Source organism: Ptychodera flava, chromosome 16 (genome assembly GCF_041260155.1).
Source record: "Ptychodera flava strain L36383 chromosome 16, AS_Pfla_20210202, whole genome shotgun sequence".
Taxonomy (NCBI): domain Eukaryota; kingdom Metazoa; phylum Hemichordata; class Enteropneusta; family Ptychoderidae; genus Ptychodera; species Ptychodera flava.
Window position 1 is genome coordinate 25,068,476 of NC_091943.1, and position 12,168 is coordinate 25,080,643.

General features: G+C 37.5%; 2 protein-coding genes across 2 annotated transcripts in view; both read right to left on the reverse strand.

The window, feature by feature from the left end:
• The window catches only part of LOC139114401 (quinone oxidoreductase-like), a 40,796-nt gene that overhangs the window by 23,567 nt on the left and 5,061 nt on the right, over window positions 1-12,168 (reverse strand). The window contains exons 2-3 of the mRNA XM_070676118.1: window positions 7,929-8,061; window positions 7,211-7,363 (exon numbers count right to left, since the gene is read on the reverse strand). Of these exons, the coding sequence (XP_070532219.1) occupies window positions 7,211-7,363; window positions 7,929-8,061 (286 nt within the window). The remainder of the gene's footprint in view (window positions 1-7,210; window positions 7,364-7,928; window positions 8,062-12,168) is intronic.
• LOC139114878 (quinone oxidoreductase-like) lies at window positions 3,827-6,353 on the reverse strand. The gene is made up of 3 exons (XM_070676810.1): window positions 6,276-6,353; window positions 5,225-5,374; window positions 3,827-4,348 (listed from the first exon to the last, which is right to left on the reverse strand). Exons 1-3 carry the CDS (start codon window positions 6,351-6,353, stop codon window positions 3,827-3,829), a joined length of 750 nt encoding a protein of 249 aa, XP_070532911.1.

The following is a 12,168-nucleotide window of genomic DNA, read 5'->3' on the forward strand; positions in this document are numbered from 1 at the left end:
ACCACAACTCTTCCGTGACGAGCCAACAAATCAAGATCATTTTGAAGGTTTACATTTGCTAACATTTCAATTATTACATCAACTTATAAATATAACTTGGTTTATTACCGTGAAAAGTAGTAGTAGTACACTTCACAAGTCATAACAGGCAAATACAAAATTTACATTTCAGTGGTAATGTGGAGCCAGAAAATATAGCTGTTCGCTAGTCGAGCCTGGCCCATTTACAAAATTTAAATTAGTCAGGTCAACACGTACGCTGTTATACAAAGAGTTCTACAAACATTATTTTATATTTATATGATACAAATTTGATATCAGAGCGAGGTATTCCTGAAAATTCATACACAATGATGTGACGACTATTGTGATTTAACTAGTTCACTGTAGGTATTCCTGTAACAGATACTCTCTCAGTGCTTTTGTGAAGCTATGCCTGGAAGTATGAGCTTTAATTACATTAGGCAACGAGTTCCATAGTTGAGCACCCGTGTACGAATTGCCGATTGACCTTTACATGTGTACATTTTCGGCAATGTTAAATTCATCCCTACTTTTTGACGGTGTCATAACAATGATCCACAACTTGGAAATAGTCTATCATGGGATGTGGTACATTTTGATGATATAAATCAAAAACAAAATTACCAACAAGCAACTTGTAAAGCTTATAAACATCTAAGATGCGTAATTTAAAAAATAAAGGTAATGACGGCGTTCTTAATCCAGAAAAGTTATTGTTCGCATACACATTTTCTGCGTGATGAGAATGGAATTTAAATAGGATGAATACATATTTCCCCATACTTCGAAACCATATATAATGTATGGTTGTATAAATGATTTATAAAGTAATACTAATACATTTTGTGGTACAAAATTTCTTATTCTAAAAAGAATTCCTGCCTTCATTCTAATTAGTGCGTTGACTCTAGTAATATGTTGTTTCCAAGTTAGGTTCTCATCTATATTTACACCAACAAATGACGCTTGATTAGACTGAATTAAAGGCACACTTTTAACACAGATATTACCATGTAAATACACCGATTTACGTTTCTGGTGAAAAAATACATAGGTGGTTTTCTTAATATTTATAGTGAGCTTGTTTGCATCACACCAACAGATTACATCTCTCAACTGGTTTTCTACTAGTGAAAGGTCTATACATTTCGTATCACTCGAGTATGTGTGGAAAAGATTCGAATCATCTGCAAACAGTCGGAAATCAAAGTAGTCAGATGAATTAGGTAGGTCATTTATGTAAATCAAAAACAGGGTCGGTCCAAGTATTGATCCCTGAGGCACTCCACACGTAACTGGCAATTTCATAGAACTAATACCATCTGCTGAAACATATTGGAATCTCTGATTTAAATAATCAGTAAACCAACGATTGGGGTTTCCTCTGACACCATAATTATGGAGCTTTGATAAAAGAATAGAGTGGTCAATAGTGTCAAACGCTTTGGCGAAGTCTAGAAAAATTCCTATTGTAGTATTTCCCTTGTCAATTTGTTGCGTCAAATTGTTCAGTAAATTAATTAATGACAGTTTTGCACTGTGTTTCTCTCGAAATCCATACTGATGTTTGTAGAGGAGATTATACTTATTTAAAAACGTAACTAATCGATTATTTACAATCCTCTCCAAGATTTTGCTAAGAAGTGGTAGCACAGAGATAGGTCGATAATTTCCAGGAATGTCTCTTGACCCTTTCTTAAAAATTGGAACTACTCGGGCTACTTTTAGGGCATTTGGGAATCGACAACTTGTAAAAGATAGATTGAAAATATAACAAAGAGGTCCAGAAATGTGTTCTGCAGCGTTGACTAACAGTTTTGCTGACACATTGTCATAACCAACGGCTTTTTTCATGTCAAGCCTGTTCAATTGACTAACAATTTCAGCTTCACATGTAGGAAATAGAAAAAAAGACTGATTTGAGGGGTGTGAGAGAAACTCCTCATATGAAGAACTAGAGCTACAAATTTTACTCGCCAAGCTTGGACCAATACCCGTAAAAAACTTGTTAAAACCATCTACAATATCTTGAGGGTTATTGTAAGTTAACGGAGTACCCTCATCTGCATTTACAATGAGCTGGTCAGGCAAACAAGTACATGGCTTTCTGTTACGAGAGCCAAGCACTTCATTGATGGTATTCCAAGTTGCTTTTGAATTTCCATGATTTTCCCTAAAAAGGGTAGCGTAGTAATCTCGTTTTGCAAACCTTAAAACTGTTGTCAGTACATTTCTATAACGTTTATACTTGGAGACTTTGCTCATTTCATGACCTGATTTAATAACCTCAGCATATAAAGAGTGTTTTTTGTTAATTGACTTTCTTATTGATTTAGTAATCCATGGTTTACGTTTTAAGACAGATTTAAGTGACCGTGATACTATTGGAGCATGTCTATTACAACATTCAATAAAATTGAAAGAAATTATTATAAGCTTCATTTACATCATTATGCATGTAAACCTTATTCCAAGTTTGTCTTGACAGCTCTTGTCTGAAATTATCTGGAGAAAAATTCTTATAACTTCTATAAAATACTGTATCGGTCTGAGATACACTACTATTGGTGTAGATATTCTCAAAGATTGTGAACACTGGTAGATGGTCGGAGATATCTCCAACTAAAGTACCAGAGTAGACTGGACAATGGTTTATATTGGTATAAATATGGTCAATAATAGTTTTGGAGGTATTTGTAATTCGTGTTGGCGTTAAAATGAGCTGTTTAAGATCTAAACATGTCAATTTCGTATAAAACTGTTCTACACTATTATCTTGTTTTGAGAAGTCCATATTTAGATCACCAATTAGAATGCAATGTGTTTTGTCAAGTTTGATACTATCTAGTACTTCTAAAATACTATTTTCAAATTCTCTTATGCTTGTATTTGGTTTTCTATATATGATACCTATAATGAAAGAGTAATTTTTATCACAAACTTCTAGCCACAGTGACTCCGAGTGCAACACTCGAAAAGATAATACTTTATATTTTAGAGAACTATGGATGTAAGCAGCAACACCACCTCCCTTCCCATTTCTCGACAGTTGTATTCTAATGCATAAGAGTTCAGATTGAACATGTCACTGTTATTCATATTCCAAGTTTCAGAGACTCCTATAATTTTTAAACTTCTCATTCAATAAGTCCTCGTACAAAAGTTTGAAATCTTCGAAATTTCTATTCAGTGAGCGTACATTTACATGGGAAATTGCTAAAGACTGATCGAGTTTGGAATTAAAAGTGTCATTGAAATAGGAGGGAGTAATGGGAGCGTCCATACATTCAACTCTCTGGATATTCTCATTTACAAAAGTATCCATACTAAACTTAAATCACTCAAAAATTTTAGATAACTACTTCAATTTTTTGTTGTTGACATATTTCAAGTCTAAACTATCTTCATCAGGTCTCTCTCGTTACGAATCACTATTGACCGCATACCTTGATCTTTTTTCACATATATAATTCCGTTGTGTGACCATAAGAATTTATATCTCAAAGCTTTCCGCTTTTCATTGGATTGTCTAAGTAAATTGCGTCTATATGTTGTCAAATTCTCATTAACAAAAATATTATTATTAACTGTGTAACCTAGCATGTCCGTTGTCGTGTTTTTATCTTCTTTCTGTCCTTATATATCTTGTCACGTTTCTGTCGCCTTGTAAATCGTACGATAATCGGTCTTGGTCTTGGTCTTCGCTGTTCTGTGTCGCCTCTTTCTTGAGCTTGTGCATCTTGTCGTCCAACTCGATGTGTTACTTCTATGTCTTCTTGTACAATGTCTCCGTCGATTTTTTTCAGTACTTGCATCGCCACGTTATCGGTATTCTCGTCAGGGATTTCAGGATACCATGTAGTTCCAGATTTCCCCTTCTACTGTACTGATTTTGTTCCTCAACTTCTCTTTCTAGCTCAGTCAATCTTTTCTCCAGGTTTTCATTTCTTTGTAGCAATTGTATATTTTTGGTCTCCAGTGACTCCACCTTGCCTTTCAATTCTTCAACAATGTTGTTGAAGAATTCTAGTGACGTTGATATTGTCTTCTGTGTTTCTTGAACTTCCTGCATTGCAGACTGAAGAGCGGGCAAACATCTTAGCTGAGTATGAATGTCTGTTAGCTGGTTATTGATATGCATTATGGCAGTATCTGGTGGAGTTGTTGCATTGGCAGCGTCGTCTGAACTTTTCTTTCTAGCTGTTGGAAAGCGTCTCTGTTTGCACTCCAGGCACAGGTACAAGTCGCCTTGTGTGAATGTCACCCTCTCTTCCTTGGGCAGTCGTGGCACTGAGGCATCAACTCCTTTGCCACCAGTAGCTTCCTATACAGTACAAAAATAATATAATTATACTCCCTTTAAAATATCAGAAATCTGTGTACTCAGTGCTGATATTTTCATTTGTAAAAAAAAAAAAATGTCAATATGGAACTTGGAATCTTGTCCTCTGCTGTTCTTTAACTTATAAACTTTTTTGACATGTATGATAATTATGAATTATTTGTGCCAGCCAGCAAGTTCGTGTAAACTGTACAGAGTCACACAGAGGCATTCAATGAAAGTAAAACACCATGACTATTAGATCAAATTAGAATTATGAAAACAAACTATGGTGAGTTCACAATCATACATGCATTATGTTTAAGTGACATTTTAGGTTTTGTTGTACTAGAACATATAAACAACATAGCATCCAGCCATTATCACTCAGCATTTACTTTTATCAGCACAGTTCAATACATACAAACTTTTCGTGACCCCTATGTGTTGTTATGGGTTTTTAACACTCATAACGAACGATGTGACTCTGCAAAACCTTTCAAGTGACAAAGGTTACCATTTAATTATTTAAATGTATGGACCGTCCTATTCAGGCATAAAAATCAAAGATTTGTGCTTTACGTTTTAGATATACAACGGCAAAAAGTAAAGTAAAATCGAATTCGTAACATGACCCAGATATTTTCTCTTACGAAAATCGAGCCTTCCTATGATATGTTACGATGCCAACAAAATGAACCACACAATTCCGTGCCTTGTTTTCATTTGCATGAGAGAGAGAGAGAGAGAGAGAGAGAGAGAAGAGAGAGAGAGAGAGAGATATGACATAAAATTAAAGGTACTCCTAAGAACGTTTTTCTTAGAATTAGAGAATGCAAACGTACAATCGAAACTTTTATCAGAGCTTCGATCCCTCACCATGATCTGTTTGGTGTAACCCTCTTCTCTGTGATTGAACACTTTCTGAGCACCATGCTTTGCTATCAGTTCCAATCCCTTTGGTGTGCCTGCAGTCCCCATCAAATTCAGGCCATATGCACTCCCTAGCTGCAGACATGCAATTCCAACCTATAATGAGATGGGATTTATTGCTTTCTGAAACTGACTAGTATATATACGCAAAAATGTGAAAAATGTGAGGTTTAATATATGTGCACATCAATGCAAAGCATTGCATGAACATCTATATACGGATCTGAATTTGTCTACAGATTGCCTATCACCATACCCATTGATGTTGGGTAATTTCCATACTTGAAACGGTATAGTGATTCGGTGATATATTTCGGTGTTGCTGTTTGATTAACATTCTGGAGGAAGAATACTGCACAAGTTTCAGTCAAAGTAGGGGCATATTTGAAGGATCGCTGCCCATTGACAAATGGTTATGGGTTTGAACTCGCAAACAGCATGGTTGGGTCTCTGCCTTGTGTAAAGTGTGCCTTTGAAAGTCACCTGCACTTAAGTACAAAGTACGTAGAGGACAAATACAGAACAGGGAACAATTAACATCTGTCGATGACATACAGTAGGTATCATGCGGTGCTTGTTGAAGCGCCAAAAGCCAGAAACAATGATGCCTTCGACAAGAATAAAATTCCTACCCGTTGCTGTCAGTGCAAATATTGATCGAAAACTATGTGAACTCATCAAGGATATGAAATATAGAACTCTATCTCGATAATATTTGATGTATTTTATATTACTTTCGTTCGATTTGTAGAATAAAGCTATTTATTCTCAACCATAATCATTCACGATGTTTGCTGTTCAACTCGTAAACTGTACTTTATGTGTGTAATGCTAAATATCACTTTTGACTGCCAATTTAATTCTCGACTAGAATTTATTTGTCAAAATTAACCGGCTTGTATCTGAAAGGTTAATACTTTCTTTTTCAACGAAAGTTAGAGAGACGAATGGGAAAATTTACTTTAATGGTTACAGCTATTTTCCCTCAAATACTCACAGCACCACTGGCTCCATGAATAAGAACTGTTTCACTAGCTCTAGCTTTACTCCTGAAAATAGCGACAAAATGGTTCATTATAGATATGAATGTGTGACATCTAAAGCAATAAAATTCACACGTACACATGACAATATTTGCTGTCTTGTTGATTATTTCACCAGTGATCCAAATTCAGATCTTTTTTTTTTTGCAGAGGCTCAGAAAACACTGTAACTTGACTTTCACTGTTGAAAGTTTTAACGCTATGAGCTTCCATGCATATCTGGTGTTTTTAATTTTCTAAATGGTGAATGTTAATACAGGGACTAAAATTACGTAAAAACTCACTTTTACCAAACAAATCGTTTTACATCACTCTTGCACTTGACTGGACTGAAAGATCCGTCGCTCGAGGGCGCTCTCTACGCTCCTCCCCTTACAATAAAAAAAATAAGAGGAGTGGAGCGTAGAGAGCGTCCTCGAGCGACGGACTTTCAGTCTAGCACTGGGCCATTAATGTTTGATTCACATTAGAACTCAAATCACAATACTTCCAGGGACCAAATACAATCGCTTAAGCTCTATTTTGGTATGCAAATAATTTTTGAAATCTTGTGGAGCTTTGTTTACTTCCGTTAATTGACTAGATTGTGAAATGGATGTCTTCCATGGGTAATATTTCCCTTCAAAAACTGAGGCCAATTTTATCAACAGTGCGGAAAGGGCATGAAGCTAACAATGTGTCTGTGTGTATACGACTTGTATGTATTTTTCCAGTGTGAGCACAGTGTTCGATGCAGTATCGCAACTATACTATATCAAAGTTAACAGAACGTTGATTTTCATGCACAAGAATATTAGACATTATATTATGAATCGATGACAAATCAGAATTTTCTAAAGTTTGACCTTCATGTACGTTGAAGGTGAAGGTCAAACGAATTTTTTCTAACCTTGAACTTTGTGACCTTTGATCCAACTTTCTCCACGATACCTGAAGCGTCTTTTCCAGGCGTGTAGGGTAGTGCCGGCAGAACGTCGCGGTTTCCTGAACGGATGTATGTTTCAGCGGGATTGACACCTGCCGACTTGACCTTTATTAATACCTAGAGGTCAGATGTTACAATGACATATATCACCTGGCAAAAATTTTATTTCACTTTCTTCAAATGTAACAGTGCAGCCACCTTCGAATAACTGTTTTTCCCTACCCTATGACACCTGTTTGAACCAATTTGCAAATACACAAACACACGTTATAACCATAGGATACTCGGAACAAATTGAAGTCTACCATTCCAAGGCTAAATATGAAATTGACTGGTTGTAAGGTAGACTGTAAAGCACAGTCGTGTGCGGGCGCTCCGCACCGGGGCGGAGGTACGGAGCGTCCGCACACGACTGTTCTTTACAGTCTAGTAGTAGTTGTAAGCAAGACTGTAATTTCAATGGTACGGGCTCTCCAACACTCGCTCTCGCGAAAGATGGCTCTTCAAGTCAAGTGTTCAGCATGCTATCTTACTGATAACACTTCTGAACTCTTTGATTCAGTTTAGGAATTTGTGGAAATATCTTTTCGTCTCGTCAGCCACATACCAAAGAACGTAACTCCTGAGTCAGCGCAGCGTCAGGATTCATAACACTGAGGGAAATGAGCCATGGCTATTTTACCTCTTTGCCGCTGGGTTCTGGTATTGGAACATCATTCTGCAATTTCAACACCTCAGGGGATCCAAACTCGGCAACCCTTATAGCTCTCATGATTCTGCCTGCTACTGGAACGACTGGCATCAATATGAATTTTCTGTGAGAAAAAGAAGAAGAAGAAGAAAATGTTAATCGTTCAGATGAACTATATTCACACAAGCTGCTTGCTGCGGTTCCGTAGCCCTACGACTTCCTGGCTGGTTGTTGTGGGCTACGGTTTAGTCAATTCAAAAAGTGCACAGTCGTGCGCCATGAAAATGTTGCGGGGGGAAAGTGAGCGTTTTTCTTGCAATGCTCCAGAAACACAACAAAAAACATCATAATCCGGAGTCGGGGTGCATCGATCGCCTACCTATGGAAGGATGCCTACGTAGATGTCCATTTTCCTCTCCGTTTAGTGACTTTTTCAGATTTCAGCGGCGGCTGGAGGAAAGTAAGGTTACAAAAAAAGTGTAAAAAGCAGGCATAAGAAGCCAGTTGGGCAGTATGCCGTACCCCATGGAAATCCGGTCACGACATGCGACATGCGACCTGCGACTTCAAAACTGCGACCTGCGTCCTGCGAGTTTCGACCTGCGACTTCGGCATTTAGACCAAGGTGTAACCTGCGACTTCACAACAGCGACCTGCGTCCTGCGTGTTTGTCAAACTGCGACCTGCGACTTCACAACTGCGACATGCGACAACAACACGTAACGTCTCATGGTGTTTTCCTCAGTATTAGATTTGAGGCGTCTTGCGTGAACTTTAATCGTTGAGCGCAACTTTAATCCTTTGAGCGCCAAAGTTTATTTTTGTCCCCTTTATATAATAAACCCCTGTCAATTTTCTCCAATTTTTGCAAACATTTTGGGAAAGACCTGTAGCCAATGAAATGTGATGTCGATTTGGTCCAAAATTATCAAAAAATTACAGAAAATTCTTGGTAAAATTTTGCCCTAAAATTTTGGTGGGAGAAAATTACAGCGCTCAAAGGGTAAAACGTGGAATGGAGATTTAACGTTCAACATCGATCAATTAAAAAGCCATTGCTTTCGCTTTGGTAAATCGTTCACCAAGTCTGGCAAAACTCAATTCATGTACACACCAGTTCACTCATTTTCATCTTGAGACTCTGAGATAATTTTATGACGGAAATGTTGACAGTAGTCCGTGTTAATGCATGGAAAATAATATGCTACGTGATAGGCATTTATATGTTTATATTATAATTTCAAATTATTTTAGATATTCTTCGTCTGCCTTACCTCGCTTCTTTCCTTATGTTATCGACAAACCTTTTGATTTTTAGATATCGCCGGTATTTATCCTCATTTTACTGCGGTATAACCATCTAGCTGTCTGTTTAATTCATCAGTTGTTCCCCCCCCCCATGTATCATAAAGTTCTGCGTCAGTGTCATTGCAAACATCAGAATTTTCAGTTATTGTCCTTTATTTTCTAACATTTCCAGTTTTGTTCCAATTCTCCAGTGATTGATCATCGGATGTTGCCATCTTTTCGTCTAATTTCATTTTTACTTTTTCGTCAAAAAATCGAATTGATCCAACTTTTGTACAGTTGGAAAAATAAAAATATTCTTACAGGTTTACTTCGGACTACATTTGTCTACACAAATAACATATGCAAAGCAGTTAAAATAATACTGATATTGACAGAAGTGCAATCCAAACATATTTGCTAACCATGAACAGCCAGTGACCGACTTTCTTTATAGATAACGCGAGTTAAAACTGTAAAACAGGACATCATTAAACCTTCCTACAATCCTATTTTCAGTGTTTAAGCCTAATATGTACATACTATAATATGTACATATTATTTTTTGTGTGTATATAATATTTTAGATCATGTGAGCAGAAAAGTTCCAGAAACTAACTCTGATGTAGACGTTTAAAACCCTATTGCTATTGCATTATTTCAGATCAGTTTGCCTTTCGTAAGAAGGAAAATAAATTTGTGCTCTTCCTTTGTGGATTTTCTACCGTCACACCTTCGTGCACTTCTATAGCTGGTTGAATTCTTTCGCTGGCCGATTTTTGCGTAGGCCAGCGGTGCGAATTCGAAAATTATGCTCTGGTCGCGAGAATGCGGTAAACCGGCTGTTTTAATGCAGTGCAATGGTGTCCCTCGTGTTTTTCAGGCTCGTGTTCAGAGCAATGGTGCAAATAAATCAAGACTGATGTCGCAGTTTGACAAACACGCAGGACGCAGGTCGCTGTTGTGAAGTCGCAGGTTACACCTTGGTCTAAATATCGAAGTCGCAGGTCGCATGTTTCAAACTCGCAGGACGCAGGTCGCAGTTTTGAAGTCGCAGGTCGCATGTCGCATGTCGTGACCGGATTTCCATAGTACCCGGAGACTGTCATGCGGGGAAATTTTGACAGGTCACGTATGTGCACTTCCGCATTGCGAAGTACGCCCTCTGCATGCTCTCTGTATTTACATCTCGTTTATAATCAAAACCCGCGGGTGGCAACAGGAAATCATGGAAATCAGGCTGCAGGCTATGTGAAATGTATATTTTGTTTAGAAACGCACATTTAAACGTAGGGTTTGGGCGAGGTCGTCAGCGATTGAAATACATAGTAAGAGAGCCGATGAGTTCAATTTTTCAAGAGAGGGCCGTGGTAGCTATAGCCTTGACCCTATTCATCGCTTACGGCCTCCGTGCTTCCGACCCACCTCGGAGGCACGGAGGCCGTAAGGCCGCGATCAAAAAAAGTGGGGGGGGGGCTGGAGGAATTCAGGGGGGGATTCGAAAATTTTGGGGGTAGTCGAGGGGGGGACTTGAAAGTTTTGCTCTGCCTATAGGGGGGACCTCAAAATATTTTGACTCCCAACATTTTGATGTCGTCCAATGGTTCTAATGTTAGTAATAGGCTAATTAAACAAAATCTAGAACCGTTTTGTCATATGTTATGTCTTTAATCTCGAAAAAGTCTAAAAATGTATGAATGCCATTAAATTTTCGTAGAACAAGTTGGCCTTGTAATGGGGCAGGAGCTACAACTGCTGATAATTTGTTCAATATTTCTATGCAATGTATCAAACACAGACTACTAATAGAAATTTTGAAAACATACTTTGAAGCAGACTGCAGACTGTTATTGTCAATTACCTTTTCAAATTGTAATGAAAATCATGCATTATTGAGAGAGGAGAAAGGAATTTCATAAAATTCTGACGCACTTGTGTAACCAGCCATACAGAATAGTTTGAGGTAAAACAGGGATACTTTTAGCACCTGTTTAGCCACACAAAAAGATATTGATTTTTTTCGATTGACAGGACAACATAAATTTACATATTAAATTTTATCAGTTGGTGGCCACCTCAGTTGGTCATTTAGTTGTTTCCTTCCGAGTATGACATTTGCAGTACATGCGTACTGTGATTTCTGTGGCTTGTAAATGATGATTTTGAAGCTTTGACTCTATTTTCTAAACATATTTTTCCCAAATAAATATAGATAGTTTAATATGTGGTTCACATTATTGTTACTATGTAGAACCAAAGAAATTATTCAACTGGCAATCTCCGATGGTACAAATCAAGGTGAATTGTGGGTAAAATTACATACTGTGACGTCTGACGTTATTCATGATGACCCATATATAGCTAGGGAAACAATTCTGTTTCATCAGTGTGATCATTCTGATCATCTGCATTTTGTTCTATTTCCAGACGTTAAAGTTAGGATAGTATTATCAAATTTGTTCATGAAGACCCATATAGCTAGGGAAACAGTTCTGTTTCATCAGTGTGATCAGTCTGATCATCTGTTTTGTTGAGTTTTACACAGTATCTTTGTGCTGTGTTTTGTGATTAATAAACACGGACCATTGTGAATTTTCATTCCTCTGCTTGTTTTAAATCAGTGCATGACTGATGTAGAATGTGTAATTGTGTTTGTAACATTGGAGCGAGAAGACAAAACAGCTGCACTTGTGAGATTAGACATCATGTATCTTGTTTATCAGCTTTAATTAGTTTATTGAGGCGACATGTCTTGTGCGATACATCTGGTGTTTTGATCTAATTAAATCATTTGTTCTAGCCTGAAATGTGTTTATGCCTGACAACATACAAGCAAACTAGACTGAAAAATATTGTAAATTCTTGCTCCAAAAAGGTGAATTACGTGACAGTGACACCTCAACACTTTTATCTGGTCACAGTGTAAGTGGCTGAAAAACAAATG